Below are 16736 nucleotides of genomic sequence, written 5' to 3' on the forward strand. Positions count from 1 at the left end.
CTACACAGAAAATGTGCGCTTGTCCACGTGTGCACACACTCACAGTACACACAAGCTGACACACACACACGCGCGCGAGTGCACAGCAAAAGTAGTTTGCACACACGCGCACAGTGAGTGTGTAAGTAGTTTGGAAAGGCCTTGTGGCCGCAGGGTGTACTGCGCCCTGAGCGCATTTTTAATTCACTAATAAATTCATTATTAATCTATAATTTGTTAAATTGGAAAAAGGGCTTCGTTAAGACCTCCATATTATTATGGTCAATTATGTGTGAAAAGTGGGAGTGATTTGGTGCAGGCAGTGTGGAGCTATGTGAGTGTTTCTGACACACAGAGAGACAGACACACAGACATTCAGACATTGGCCTAACTATAGTTTGATAGTTTGATTATAGTTTGATATAGAACTCACTATATACAGTTATAACTACATCTCAACTCATAACTAAAATGGCACGTGTATCAGTACAGTTTGTACAATGGCATAGCTGCCATCTAGTGGACGAATTGTTTGCACATTATAGGCACACTACCTGTTATTATCAATATGAAGCAACTGATGATCAAAACCTGTTATTTCAATGGTAGTGGATGGAGAGAGAGGATTTTTGTCTAACCACGAAACCCAATTAGCTGACTGCTCATTGTGCTGCAAGGGTCAATAGGTCATCTGCAAGGGTCAATAGGTCATGCTACAGACAGACATTCCGTGCTCAGACAGACAGACAGACAGACATACACACACGCCTGTTCTTGGGAGGGGCTAGCACTGCTCAAAAATATAATAGCTAAGTAGTGTGCAAGATGTTAACCTCTTAAACCCCATACGTTGTTGAGTGGAGTCCCTCATGGCTTCTGTTTTGGCTCTAGATTGAATGTCTTTGCTTAAAATAGCCGATCAACAAGCTGTTAACGTTTCCCCACAATATGGATGCTGGGGTTTAAGTGGTTCATGTGTTTTAAAATAGCCGTTTAAAGGCATTTACAATATTACATTTCTTGCAATAGACTAGAGTGATCTCTCTCTGCTCCTATGTTTGCCTCCTAAGGAACGCTATAGGGCTCTCTGCCTTAGTGCGTGTAATAATGTATTAACATAATATACTGCAGATATGTAGATGTATGAAACTGGTTTAAAACAGAACAAAAGACCCGGATGTATTTGTACTTGCATTTTTTTTTTTAAACCTTTCAGATGGTCTTGTAGGAGTACTTTGGAGAGGATTGTTGCTAAAAAGCATCGCTGGGTCTTACAGGGTTAAAACAGAACATGTCACAGCGCATTGTTTTGTGATCTTGTAGATCGGCAAATCTTAAGGTAAGACATTTAGTAATCTTTCCAGTGATGTGATAATGTTATACTTGACATACAGTAATATGACATAATGTAACAGGAATAGCTTGTTGCTGGAAAACGTAGCATATACCGTACCCACACACACACACACACACACACACACACACACACACACACACACACACACACACACACACACACACACACACACACACACACACACACACACACACACACACACACACACACGTTTTGATCCATAAAAGCAGTCTACAGAAACTATACATTACAATTTACAATTTACAATTTAGGCATTTAGCAGACGCTCTTAATCCAGAGTGACTTACATTAAGCAAGAACAAAAAGCATGGGAATACATCACATATGTAAAATGCATTTATCGCGATAGCAGCAGTACTATTTTTAGCAGATCTGAGAGAGAGTTCCAGTCCTTGGGGGGGGGGGGGGTGCAACAGAACAGAAGGATTTGTGTTAGTGTTCCAAGAAAGGACATCCGTCAGAAGGAAGGATAGATACTGTACTATAAGGATAGATACTGTACACTAACGCTGCTGCTCCTTCACATGTTCCTATTCTACCAACACACTTACAGTAGTCATTATGATGGCTTCAGTGCATGCTAATGGATATAACTAATAACATATAATACATATATTTAATAACTAATAACATAACTAATGGACATAGGCTACAGTAGAACAGTGGTTTTCAACCCTTTTCATATCAAGGTCCCATTATTTATTTGGCATTGATCACCATTTTGATGAGATTTATAGCCTTTCAGACCCAAGACTTAGAATATGCTGTTATCGTTGGATAACATTTTGTCCACAATTCCATGCTGTATTGATGTGGTTCCATAGGAGAGATAACAGGCTGTATTGATGTGGTTCCATAGGAGAGATAACAGGCTGTATTGATGTGGTTCCATAGGAGAGATAACAGGCTGTATTGATGTGGTTCCATAGGAGAGATAACAGGCTGTATTGATGTGGTTCCATAGGAGAGATAACAGGCTGTATTGATGTGGTTCCATAGGAGAGATAACAGGCTGTATTGATGTGGTACCATAGGGGAGATAACAGGCTGTATTGATGTGGTACCATAGGAGAGATAACAGGCTGTATTGATGTGGTACCATGAAGATAACAGGCTGTATTGATGTGGTACCATAGGAGAGATAACAGGCTGTATTGATGTGGTACCATAGGGGAGATAACAGGCTGTATTGATGTGGTACCATAGGGGAGATAACAGGCTGTATTGATGTGGTACCATAGGAGAGATAACAGGCTGTATTGATGTGGTTCCATAGGAGAGATAACAGGCTGTATTGATGTGGTACCATAGGAGAGATAACAGGCTGTATTGATGTGGTTCCATAGGAGAGATAACAGGCTGTATTGATGTGGTACCATAGAGATAACAGGCTGTATTGATGTGGTACCATAGGAGAGATAACAGGCTGTATTGGTGTGGTACCATAGGAGAGATAACAGGCTGTATTGATGTGGTTCCATAGGAGAGATAACAGGCTGTATTGATGTGGTACCATAGGGGAGATAACAGGCTGTATTGATGTGGTACCATAGAGATAACAGGCTGTATTGATGTGGTACCATAGGGGAGATAACAGGCTGTATTGATGTGGTACCATAGGAGAGATAACAGGCTGTATTGATGTGGTTCCATAGGAGAGATAACAGGCTGTATTGATGTGGTACCATAGAGAAAACAGGCTGTATTGATGTGGTACCATAGAGATAACAGGCTGTATTGATGTGGTACCATAGGAGAGATAACAGGCTGTATTGATGTGGTACCATAGAGATAACAGGCTGTATTGATGTGGTACCATAGGGGAGATAACAGGCTGTATTGATGTGGTACCATAGGGGAGATAACAGGCTGTATTGATGTGGTACCATAGGAGAGATAACAGGCTGTATTGATGTGGTACCATAGGAGAGATAACAGGCTGTATTGATGTGGTACCATAGGAGAGATAACAGGCTGTATTGATGTGGTACCATAGGAGAGATAACAGGCTGTATTGATGTGGTACCATAGGAGAGATAACAGGCTGTATTGATGTGGTACCATAGGGGAGATAACAGGCTGTATTGATGTGGTACCATAGGAGAGATAACAGGCTGTATTGATGTGGTACCATAGGGGAGATAACAGGCTGTATTGATGTGGTTCCATAGGAGAGATAACAGGCTGTATTGATGTGGTACCATAGGAGAGATAACAGGCTTTATTGATGTGGTACCATAGGAGAGATAACAGGCTGTATTGATGTGGTTCCATAGGAGAGATAACAGGCTGTATTGATGTGGTTCCATAGGAGAGATAACAGGCTGTATTGATGTGGTACCATAGGAGAGATAACAGGCTGTATTGATGTGGTACCATAGGAGAGATAACAGGCTGTATTGATGTGGTTCCATAGGAGAGATAACAGGCTGTATTGATGTGGTTCCATAGGAGAGACAACAGGCAAACGTTGATCAAAAATAACAATTATGCTACATTCTCTAATTGTGTATATAGACTTCTTTTAAATTTAGCAATGCAGATGTTCAACAATAATTTAACTTCATTCTGTGTGGAGTTTGCCCCCTAGGGTAGGTACCCTCACATGTTCTCCTCGTGTCCCCTAGGGTAGGTACCCTCACATGTTCTCCCCGTGTCCCCTAGGGTAGGTACCCTCACATGTTCTCCTCGTGTCCCCTAGGGTAGGTACCCTCACATGTTCTCCCCGTGTTCCCTAGGGTAGGTACCCTCACATGTTCTCCCCATGTCCCCTAGGGTAGGTACCCTCACAAAAAACATGCAGTCTCTAAACTGCCTCCCCCTGGCCAGCCGGGGCGCCTGATGGAGGGGAAAGGAACTGGTTGGAATAACGTGTTCCTTCCACGCGCTACGTCCAACCAGGGAAACGCCCCACTGTCAGGTGTAAAGGAGCAACTTGGACACTCATGCATGAGTTAAAGTCCGTTTTTGATTGATTGATTGAAATATTTATTAACAGTTTGCAGAATTACAGTACATTTCGAGCACAAACTCAATACAAAGGCTGTTAACTGTGAGTGGACGACCCAATTAAGCATTACACTTGTTTACAACAGGGTCCACCATGTTCAATTCATCAAAACATTTAGAGAGGTACAAATAGACACTTCTATATAGACAAAGAACAGAACAGGAATTCATCATAATGGAGGTAAAAAGGGAAAAGAAACATATACAGTGAGGGAAAAAAAGGGGGGGGCGGTGGGGGGGATTCAGATTTTACGGGGGCCAGTTTCGAATTGCGCCTTTGAGAGCGGTTTTGAAGGAGTCAAGGGATTCGCATGTCTTAATGACTGTTGGTAGGGCGTTCCACATTTTGCTCTCCCCAGGTTGGCGGAGGGTGTGTAGAGCCCAGGATCACATTAGATAATTGACACAGGGGTGAAAAATGGGTTACAAAATCGTGGGATAAAAATTAAAAAAGATAATAATAATAATTGAACTCGTAAAAACGTAAAATTAAACCAAATGGACTTGTAACTGTTAAAGATCTATAAGGTTACCAACTCATTTAGCTGGGGACCACCTGGAACCCTCAAGGACCACCCGGACCACTGGTTGGAAGATAGAACAATCATATTTAAACGGGTCTACTGACAATGACTGGGCCCTTATCAACTAATTAGACATCCACATCCATACTAGAATAACTTGTAGTCACTCAATACAGACTGTTGAGGGCGCTGTTATTCCTTTATTGTTTTGGACGATGGGTTCTCAGATTTGTTGTCCTGTGACTATGCTATGTGAAGTGCAAACTACCACCCCCCCCTTGTGGTACAGCTGAGGTACTGCACACGGATGAGGATGCAGCCAGTTGTCATGGCAGCAGCGCTGGCAGCGGGGATGCTGTACTCTGCAGAACAGACGCCTTGGGACCATCAACTTATAGACAGCCTATAGGGATGCTGTACTCTGCAGAACAGACGCCTTGAGACCATCAACTTATAGACAGCCTTATAGGGATGCTGTACTCTGCAGAACAGACGCCTTGGGACCATCAACTTATAGACAGCCTATAGGGATGCTGTACTCTGCAGAACAGACGCCTTGAGACCATCAACTTATAGACAGCCTTATAGGGATGCTGTACTCTGCAGAACAGACGCCTTGAGACCATCAACTTATAGACAGCCTTATAGGGATGCTGTACTCTGCAGAACAGACGCCTTGAGACCATCAACTTATAGACAGCCTTATAGGGATGCTGTACTCTGCAGAACAGACGCCTTGGGACCATCAACTTATAGACAGCCTATAGGGATGCTGTACTCTGCAGAACAGACGCCTTGAGACCATCAACTTATAGACAGCCTTATAGGGATGCTGTACTCTGCAGAACAGACGCCTTGGGACCATCAACTTATAGACAGCCTATAGGGATGATGCTGTACTCTGCAGAACAGACGCCTTGAGACCATCAACTTATAGACAGCCTTATAGGGATGCTGTACTCTGCAGAACAGACGCCTTGGGACCATCAACTTATAGACAGCCTTATAGGGATGCTGTACTCTGCAGAACAGACGCCTTGAGACCATCAACTTATAGACAGCCTATAGGGATGCTGTACTCTGCAGAACAGACGCCTTGAGACCATCAACTTATAGACAGCCTATAGGGATGCTGTACTCTGCAGAACAGACGCCTTGGGACCATCAACTTATAGACAGCCTTATAGGGATGCTGTACTCTGCAGAACAGACGCCTTGAGACCATCAACTTATAGACAGCCTATAGGGATGCTGTACTCTGCAGAACAGACGCCTTGAGACCATCAACTTATAGACAGCCTATAGGGATGCTGTACTCTGCAGAACAGACGCCTTGGGACCATCAACTTATAGACAGCCTTATAGGGATGCTGTACTCTGCAGAACAGACACCTTGGGACCATCTTGGGACCATCACCTTGGGACAAATTGACAGATCAGCCCCATCTGGTGATCCGGGGTGGTACTGATAATTATAGGCCTACATGATTATTCCTTCAAACACAAACATGATTTGATTATAAATCTCCACACTGGCCCGGAATAAGAAGGAAATAAGGTCGCGAATACAAGCGGCCGAAATGAGTTTTCTTGGACGGGTGGCTGGCATCTCCCTTAGAGATAGGGTGAGAAGTTCATCTCCCTTAGAGATAGGGTGAGAAGTTCACCTCCCTTTAGAGATAGGGTGAGAAGTTCATCTCCCTTAGAGATAGGGTGAGAAGGTTCATCTCCCTTAGAGATAGGGTGAGAAGTTCATCTCCCTTAGAGATAGGGTGAGAAGTTCATCTCCCTTAGAGATAGGGTGAGAAGGTTCATCTCCCTTAGAGATAGGGTGAGAAGTTCATCTCCCTTAGAGATAGGGTGAGAAGTTCAGTCACACCAGAGAGACTCGGAGTAGAACCGCTGCTCCTTCGCCTGGAAAGGAGCCAGCTGAGGTGGTTCGGGCATCTGGTTAGGATGCCTCTCGGGCGCCTCCCTAGGGAGGTCCTCGACGCACGTCCCACTGGGAGGAGACCCCGGGGCAGACCAAGGCGCAGTTGGAGGAAACACATCGACTCACTGGCCTTGGAACGTCTCGGAATCCCCCAGGAGGAAGTCACTAATGTTGCTCTGGAGAGGGAAGTCTGGAGCACTCTGGTGGAGCTGTTGCCCCCGCGACCCGACTACGGATAAGCGGTTGAAGATGGATGGATGGATGGACACTGGCCCGGGGTCATCCAGGAGGAAGCTGCTAATGTTGCTCTGAAAGGGATGGACACTGGCCCGGGGTCATCCAGGAGGAAGTCACTAATGTTGCTCTGAAAGGGATGGACACTGGCCCGGGGTCATCCAGGAGGAAGTCACTAATGTTGCTCTGAAAGGGAAGGATGGACACTGGCCCGGGGTCATCCAGGAGGAAGTCACTAATGTTGCTCTGAAAGGGATGGACACTGGCCCGGGATCATCCAGGAGGAAGCTGCTAATGTTGCTCTGAAAGGGAAGTCCATTTCAGAAGATCATCCAGGAGGAAGCTGCTAATGTTGCTCTGAAAGGGAAGTCCATTTCAGAAGATCATCCAGGAGGAAGCTGCTAATGTTGCTCTGAAAGGGAAGTCCATTTCAGAAGATGGATGGATGGAACTTTTGCTTTATTGTGACTTTTTCTTGTATGATGTAAAACACAAATAAAAATATAACAACATCACTGTCAAGAAGACTCCTTGTAACTCCATATTTCAACTTCCTATGTTTTTGATTTGTTTGGAAATGAATCATACAATCGTGAGGCATTGTGACCTTGTAGATCGGATATTTTCACTATTTTTAAATCCTGACACGTCATACAATAGATCAAACGTTTAGCTCGAAAACCAAAAGTCAACACGTCTCACACAGCACGCTGTGAGCTTCTATAGATCTATAGATTACAACACGTCTCACAGCACGCTGTGAGCTTCTATAGATCTATAGATTACAACACGTCTCTCACAGCACGCTGTGAGCTTCTATAGATCTATAGATTACAACACGTCTCTCACAGCACGCTGTGAGCTTCTATAGATCTATAGATTACAACACGTCTCTCACAGCACGCTGTGAGCTTCTATAGATCTATAGATTACAACACGTCTCACACAGCACGCTGTGAGCTTCTATAGATCTATAGATTACAACACGTCTCTCACAGCACGCTGTGAGCTTCTATAGATCTATAGATTACAACACGTCTCTCACAGCACGCTGTGAGCTTCTATAGATCTATAGATTACAACACGTCTCACACAGCACGCTGTGAGCTTCTATAGATCTATAGATTACAACACGTCTCTCACAGCACGCTGTGAGATTCTAGATCTGCTATTTAGTTGGGTATTTATTCTCCCTAATTTATGGAATTTATTTAATAATTGTCTCCACCAGGCCGAAGGCATGGGGAGAGAGTATGTTTTGCACTCCGTCCGTCCGTCCGTGTGTCCGTCCTTCCGTCTGTGAACAGCTAATCTCCGGCACCGTTAACCCGGTCGATGGCACATTTTGCACACACACTCCCTGGATGCCAACGATGAACCTCTGCCCCAAAATTTCCAGAACGGCCTGTTATAGCGCCACCAGGAGGCGGCTTTGTGCAAAACAAGTTTTTGGACAGTACACCTACAGATTTTGTCCAAACATCACGCAAATTGGTACACAGTCTCTCTAGAGCCATTCAACGAAACGGGTCTTTCAGATTTCTCAGACTCCATCCTGATTGGCTAAGATTGGCTTCCAAAGTTCGCAGGAGTGCTCAGTTTCAAACAAAATGCTGCAAATCATGAACACATCGTGTGATTTCCGTGAAATTGTGCACGCACATTCCCACTAGGCCGAGGAAGAAATGCCACATGAACATTTTCAACTCAGCCTCATGGTGGCGCTATAACTGGCCGAAAAGTGTTTTTACCTCTAACTGCACGGATCTGTGGATAACTTTGTATGCCAACTCCCTACAGGCCAAGGAAAAACCTTTGCCTGGAATTTTTCACATCTGGTCTTTATAGCGCCAACAGGAGGCCGACATATGTAAAACACATTTTCTAATATTACTCCTTCAGATTTTATCCAAATTTCACGCAAATCGGTACACATGCTCTTCATAGTCATGTGATCAAGACGGGTTTGTTTGATTTCTCATAATCCACCCTCATTGGCTACGATTGGCTTCTAAACTTTTCAGGAGTAGCCTGCTTTGTACAAATCGCCACAACTACTCAACGCCGTGTCCGATTGTGGTGAAACTGTTCATGCATATTCCCACTAGGCTTTGGAAGAAATGCCACTTGACAGTTTTCAAATCAGCCTCATGGTGGCGCTACAACAGGCCAAGCCACACACACACACACACACACACACACACACACACACACACACACACACACACACACACACACACACACACACACTTATATTGCTCCTAAACATTTTGCCAAACATCACACACACTCCTATCCTCCTAGTGGAGACCTGTGCCCAGAAGGGCACTTTTTCTAGTTCATTCATGAAATTCTGTTGAAAACCTGTTTGAATTAGTAATTCATTCATCAAGATTTTCATCTTTTGAAATAATTAAGAACAAATAATTGATATTTATTGACCCACAAATGGGCCGCGACCCAAACAGTAAGTACTGATGTCACACGCTGGTCACATGATGGAAGTCCCATGTCCACATTGAAGCCACGTCCTTCCCAAAGATCTCAAGATCCATAATAATATTATCCCAGTTTCCACTTAAAGGAGCATTCAGTGATTTGGGTGATTTGGAAAAATACCCGGTCCACCCGGTAACAGGATGTGCACATGCACACGCTCTACAGTGGGGGAAGTACAACAGACCAACAGCATGTGCACCAAGGCCCGCCCCTCTCATCCTGATTGGATGAAGGCTTTGCCACCCAAAGCCCAAACCGAAACTAGGGTTTTTTGACCCCAGGGGCTCACTGGGGACAGGGAGGAACTCCTTATATGGTCAGCACACTTTATAGTAGGGAGGATTATCCAAAAAAAAAGAAAAAATAAGTGATATTTGAATTAAGTGAAATCACTGAATATACCTTTAAGACTCTAAAATAAATAAAAATACTCAAAATATTCACATTTCATTTTAAGAAAGGCGTTTATTTTACACAAGAACTGGGCACAATGTTTTACCTTAAAAGGTAGGATAAGTGATATTTGTTCAAATAAGCGTCATATATCTTTATATTCTGATAGTAGTACTCATTGCTACGGCAACAAGAGTCTCCATGTCTCTCCAGTTCTTTCTTAAACAGAAAATGCATTTCCACGATGGCCGGGATACTAATTTTATCCAATCAGGAGAGATAACCAATACAGGATTAACAAGTGAAGTGATGACAAAGAAATGAGCAGACATTACAACTGGAACACTATTAAAAATTAATCCTGATTGATGGATGATTTGCCACCTACCTGAAAATGATTTGTCTTTTTATAAAAGCTGGGGAGTCAGGCAAAACACTTATTTAACCAAAAATATCATATACCCCTAAAGGCTCATACATAGTCTGGATTTATATCACATACCCCTAAAGGCTCATACATAGTCTGGATTTTCGGTGGTGAGGTGACCACCAAACTACAACATGACGTCACGAGCCGCGGTGAAGAGCAAACCACCGCCACTGCCCCAGCCCTTCTCTGTTTTTACTCACCACCGCTCAACGTTATTTCAGCTCCGGTGGTCAGCTCACCACCGGAGCGGTGGTCAGCTCACCACCGGAGCGGTGGTCAGCTCACCACCGGAGCGGTGGTCACCTCACCACCGGAGCGGTGGTCACCTCACCACCGGAGCGGTGGTCACCTCACCACCGGAGAGGTGGTCACCTCACCATCGGAGCGGTGGTCACCTCACCACCGGAGCGGTGGTCAGCTCACCACCGGAGCGGTGGTCACCTCACCACCCACCTCACCACCGATAAACCAGACTATGAATAGGCCTTCACTCATCAGGCCTATACAGGCACATCATCATAAATGTCAGAAAACATTAAAACAAATCAAAAAAAGGCAGCTAGACAACAAGGTCTTGAAGCCATGGATCTCATAGCCTATAGACAATACATTATATATTTCAAAGAACTGAAACAAAATGTTTTAAGAAAATACAAAACCCTGCATTTTCTTCCCCATCCGAAACGATCCTTAACATGTAAATTTGTTACGAATGATCTCTCCCCCCTCCACCTCCACCTGCTCGTAAAGCCACTTGCGGTCGCAGCGGCACTCCACGCCACACTTGCGCGAGCCGCAGTCGGGGCAGGGGTAGAAGCAGCCCATACAGTCCACGTCCAGGCAGTCACACAGGTCCTTACCGCTGGTGATCAGCCGGCCCTTTGTGTCGTACACTTTGCTCTTGTTTGCGAGGGACTGTCTGCGTGTGGGGAAAGGGACAATAGTGTATTTAGCTTAAACTAGGATTACAAATTGAAGTTGCCGATTAATTGTCACACAAATATTTGCGATTAACGATCTAATTGTGTTTTGTGCGTTGAACGGTGGAACGTTACAGTTTGTATTTCTTGTTTGCGTTCTAAGGCTTCGTAATCACACATTGCACAGGGCAGATATGACAAATAACTTAAAAATGCAAAGGAATGACTGACACAATCATTTATTTATTTTTATTTTTTCCCCTTCCAAAACATTTACAAAATAGCGGAAATAGAGCTTTGATCTTCAAGCTTACAAATATATCACCCATTCTGGGCGGGAACCCCTTTTGGTGTTTTAACTAAGCATTATGTTATACTTTAGCTATTGAAAAATAGCAGATCTACAAGCTCGTAGCGCACCTGCTATTTTTGAAAAATCGTGAAAATGTGGCACAAATCTTTGAATATATATTCTTAACACTCCCATCGCCCAGGACGAAGTTCTTTGTCCTTTCTATTAGTAACGCCCGACGCTCAGAACGAAGTATTGTCCTAAAGACGAAGTTTATTGATACGAGAACGGATCGCCTGGCTGTATAGCCCAGGCGCGCCTGCTGGGCTCTCCTCGGTGACGCGCAAGACTGAGACGTCATCAAAAAACTCCCTCCTCTGTTTAGCTGATGAAAACGAAAATCTTAAAACGTTCATAAATCGCGATCTAAATCATCCTGTCTTTTTCTGAAAAAAGATCCTGTGTTATACGGCGCTCCGCGGTCCAGTCGCTAGTCTCGATAGATTTATTCTTGTCTCCCGTTGTTGTCGATCGACTCTAAAGTGCTGTGGCTATTGTTAGCTGCTACACAACATCATGAACTTCCGGCCGGTCCGTCCGGAAAAGGCGTCTGTGTTTATAAATCGACTGGGCGCATGAATGTAATGGATTAAATAGTTCCGGGCAATTAAAGTGTTAATCATAATCCCATCCCAACCCAGAGACTCACCTGTCATTGGGGATCTTCGCTCCCCGTCCTCCACCTCGTCCCCCCTGAGGCAAAAACATTGAAACACGTTGTGGTGAGGTGTAGTCCTAAACCAACACGTTGTGGTGAGGTGTAGTCCTAAACCAACACGTTGTGGTGAGGTGTAGTCCTAAACCAACACGTTGTGGTGAGGTGTAGTCCTAAACCAACACGTTGTGGTGAGGTGTAGTCCTAAACCAACACGTTGTGGTGAGGTGTAGTCCTAAACCAACACGTTGTGGTGAGGTGTAGTCCTAAACCAACACGTTGTGGTGAGGTGTAGTCCTAAACCAACACGTTGTGGTGAGGTGTGGTCCTAAACCAACACGTTGTGGTGAGGTGTAGTCCTAAACCAACACGTTGTGGTGAGGTGTGGTCCTAAACCAACACGTTGTGGTGAGGTGTGGTCCTAAACCAACACGTTGTGGTGAGGTGTGGTCCTAAACCAACACGTTGTGGTGAGGTGTAGTCCTAAACCAACACGTTGTGGTGAGGTGTAGTCCTAAACCAACACGTTGTGGTGAGGTGTAGTCCTAAACCAACACGTTGTGGTGAGGTGTAGTCCTAAACCAACACGTTGTGGTGAGGTGTAGTCCTAAACCAACACGTTGTGGTGAGGTGTAGTCCTAAACCAACACGTTGTGGTGAGGTGTGGTCCTAAACCAACACGTTGTGGTGAGGTGTAGTCCTAAACCAACACGTTGTGGTGAGGTGTAGTCCTAAACCAACACGTTGTGGTGAGGTGTGGTCCTAAACCAACACGTTGTGGTGAGGTGTAGTCCTAAACCAACACGTTGGTTGTGGTGAGGTGTAGTCCTAAACCAACACGTTGTGGTGAGGTGTAGTCCTAAACCAACACGTTGTGGTGAGGTGTGGTCCTAAACCAACACGTTGTGGTGAGGTGTGGTCCTAAACCAACACGTTGTGGTGAGGTGTAGTCCTAAACCAACACGTTGTGGTGAGGTGTGGTCCTAAACCAACACGTTGTGGTGAGGTGTAGTCCTAAACCAACACGTTGTGGTGAGGTGTAGTCCTAAACCAACACGTTGTGGTGAGGTGTAGTCCTAAACCAACACGTTGTGGTGAGGTGAAGCATATAGCCTAAGCCTATACGTGCACATGTGGCACAGGGAATAATGATGGTATACTGTACTGAAAACCCTAGGCTACAGCACTGAACACCCCCACTACATATTGTTTTATGTTAATGTGCATTTTCAGATATTTAATTACTTAAATTAAAACCCCAAAGGTAAACTTGACCTTTGGCTCGATACTTGGTCTGCTCTTTTTCCCCCTGTACACCAAACCCCATGTTGAACTTAATGTAAGTCGCTCTGGATTAAGAGCGTCTGCTAAATGCCTAAATTGTAAATTGTAAATTGTTGAAGACCCCTGCATTACATTTCCCCATGTACACCAAACCCCCTGTTGAAGACCCCTGTATTACAACTCCCCATGTACACCAAACCCCCTGTTGAAGACCCCTGCATTACAACTCCCCATGTACACCAAACCCCCTGTTGAAGACCCCTGTATTACAACTCCCCATGTACACCAAACCCCTTGTTGAAGACCCCTGTATTACAACTCCCTATGTACACCAAACCCCCTGTTGAAGACCCCTGTATTACAACTCCCCCTGTACACCAAACCCCCTGTTGAAGACCCCTGTATTACAACTCCCCATGTACACCAAACCCCTTGTTGAAGACCCCTGTATTACAACTCCCCATGTACACCAAACCCCTTGTTGAAGACCCCTGTATTACAACTCCCCCTGTACACCAAACCCCCTGTTGAAGACCCCTGTATTACAACTCCTCATGTACACCAAACCCCCTGTTGAAGACCCCTGTATTACAACTCCCCATGTACACCAAACCCCTTGTTGAAGACCCCTGTATTACAACTCCCCATGTACACCAAACCCCTTGTTGAAGACCCCTGTATTACAACTCCCCCTGTACACCAAACCCCCTGTTGAAGACCCCTGTATTACAACTCCCCATGTACACCAAACCCCCTGTTGAAGACCCCTGTATTACAACTCCCCATGTACACCAAACCCCCTGTTGAAGACCCCTGTATTACAACTCCTCATGTACACCAAACCCCTTGTTGAAGACCCCTGTATTACAACTCCTCATGTACACCAAACCCCCTGTTGAAGACCCCTGTATTACAACTCCCCATGTACACCAAACCCCCTGTTGAAGACCCCTGTATTACAACTCCCTATGTACACCAAACCCCCTGTTGAAGACCCCTGTATTACAACTCCCTATGTACACCAAACCCCCTGTTGAAGACCCCTGTATTACAACTCCCCATGTACACCAAACCCCCTGTTGAAGACCCCTGTATTACAACTCCTCATGTACACCAAACCCCCTGTTGAAGACCCCTGTATTACAACTCCCCATGTACACCAAACCCCCTGTTGAAGACCCCTGTATTACAACTCCCCCTGTACACCAAACCCCCTGTTGAAGACCCCTGCATTACAACTCCCCATGTACACCAAACCCCCTGTTGAAGACCCCTGCATTCTAACTCCCCATGTACACCAAACCCCCTGTTGAAGACCCCTGCATTACAACTCCTCATGTACACCAAACCCCCTGTTGAAGACCCCTGTATTACAACTCCCCATGTACACCAAACCCCCTGTTGAAGACCCCTGTATTACAACTCCTCATGTACACCAAACCCCCTGTTGAAGACCCCTGTATTACAACTCCCCATGTACACCAAACCCCCTGTTGAAGACCCCTGTATTACAACTCCCTATGTACACCAAACCCCCTGTTGAAGACCCCTGTATTACAACTCCCCATGTACACCAAACCCCCTGTTGAAGACCCCTGTATTACAACTCCCTATGTACACCAAACCCCCTGTTGAAGACCCCTGTATTACAACTCCCCCTGTACACCAAACCCCCTGTTGAAGACCCCTGTATTACAACTCCTCATGTACACCAAACCCCCTGTTGAAGACCCCTGTATTACAACTCCCCCTGTACACCAAACCCCCTGTTGAAGACCCCTGTATTACAACTCCCCATGTACACCAAACCCCTTGTTGAAGACCCCTGTATTACAACTCCCCATGTACACCAAACCCCCTGTTGAAGACCCCTGTATTACAACTAGGGTTGGGATTCGGAACCGGGTCCATTTCAGACCCAGTTCTGACATTGCGGATCCGGAGCCGGTTCCATCTTTTTTTTATTAACGGTTCCCCAAACGGATCTCATCAGTCGTCATTTAGCTCTGCTGTGTCTGTTCTGTGCATTCAGCGACCGCCGCGGAGCGAGTGGGACAGTATGTCGCACAGATCTCCAAAGTGTGGTTAACAGAGAGGGAAATGACTGAGGCTGAGCACGCAAAGTGCAATAAATGCGATGCTATAGTTCCCTGCAAAGGTTGTTGCAACTTGTACCACCTCCACATTGAGGACCACCTTCATATTAAATTAATCTGAACATTAAAATTTGTCACCACAACAATATCATTATTGCAATGTGTACTGTAGCCTATATTTAATATACAGTACAAATTGCAATATACAGTACAAATTGCAACAATGATATTGTTGTGGTGGCTAGCTGGTGGTACTGGTGAAGTTTAAATAATAGTGCCACCTCATGATTGTAAAGTGCATTTTCAATAATTTAATTAATGAATTTGTGTTTATTATGTACTTGGTTAGGTTAGTTATAATATAAGCATAATCTATGTCAGAAAAAAGGGGAAAATAATAATATTAGGATCCGTTAAGGGAACAGTTAGGATCCGGAACCGTTAAAATCCTAACGAATCCCAACCCTAATTACAACTCCCCATTCACACACAGATGGTGGAGGTCATGCAATGTACCAATGTGCTCATCGGGAGCAGTTAGTGGTTCAGTGCCTTGCTCAAAGACGTGAGCGGGAGCTGGGGATCGAACCGGAAACCTTTCCGTTATAAAATGACTGCTCTAAGCCACTCTTAAAACAGTACTTGTATTGTTATAATAATCGTCCTGTTAGAACGGCTTGTCCAATTCAAAGTTGTTGAACTTAAGCTAGTAGTCTTTTTTTATTTTTAGCTTAATTAAAAGTGCATATAAAGTGAATTTATTACTTACAAAATATATATATATATATACGTTTTTCTTAGTGAAAAGTAATCAAATACCAAGTGAAAAACAGAGTTTCAGCTACAGAGGTGGGCGTGGATTGACCAATGTCCAACGGTGTGGGATACTGGGCAATCATGAATCAATCAATCACGTTGTTGTTGTTATTATCAATAACTCACCCTCACCCCCCCTCGTTTCTCCCTGCGTTGTCCCGCAGCCTCGCGCGCCTTGTCTTTGTCCGCTTGTGTCCCGAACTTGCTGGGAGGGTTGGCGTCCTTGGGTGCAAC

The 16736-nt window shown here is 44.7% G+C and overlaps 1 protein-coding gene across 1 annotated transcript in view; it reads right to left on the reverse strand.

Annotated features, from left to right (window-relative positions):
• Positions 1–10001: 10001 nt before the first annotated feature.
• LOC306919887 (ARL14 effector protein-like) overlaps positions 10002–16736 on the reverse strand; it is a gene marked incomplete at its 5' end in the record, with an annotated part of 7034 nt that continues 299 nt past the window's right edge. The window contains 3 exons of the mRNA XM_079496435.1: positions 10002–11298; positions 12301–12344; positions 16629–16724. Coding sequence (XP_079352561.1) covers positions 11070–11298; positions 12301–12344; positions 16629–16724 — 369 coding nt within the window. The 3' untranslated portion in view covers positions 10002–11069. The remainder of the gene's footprint in view (positions 11299–12300; positions 12345–16628; positions 16725–16736) is intronic.

The sequence above is a fragment of the Electrona antarctica genome (assembly GCF_951216825.1).
Source record: "Electrona antarctica genome assembly, chromosome: 3".
NCBI lineage: Eukaryota > Metazoa > Chordata > Actinopteri > Myctophiformes > Myctophidae > Electrona > Electrona antarctica.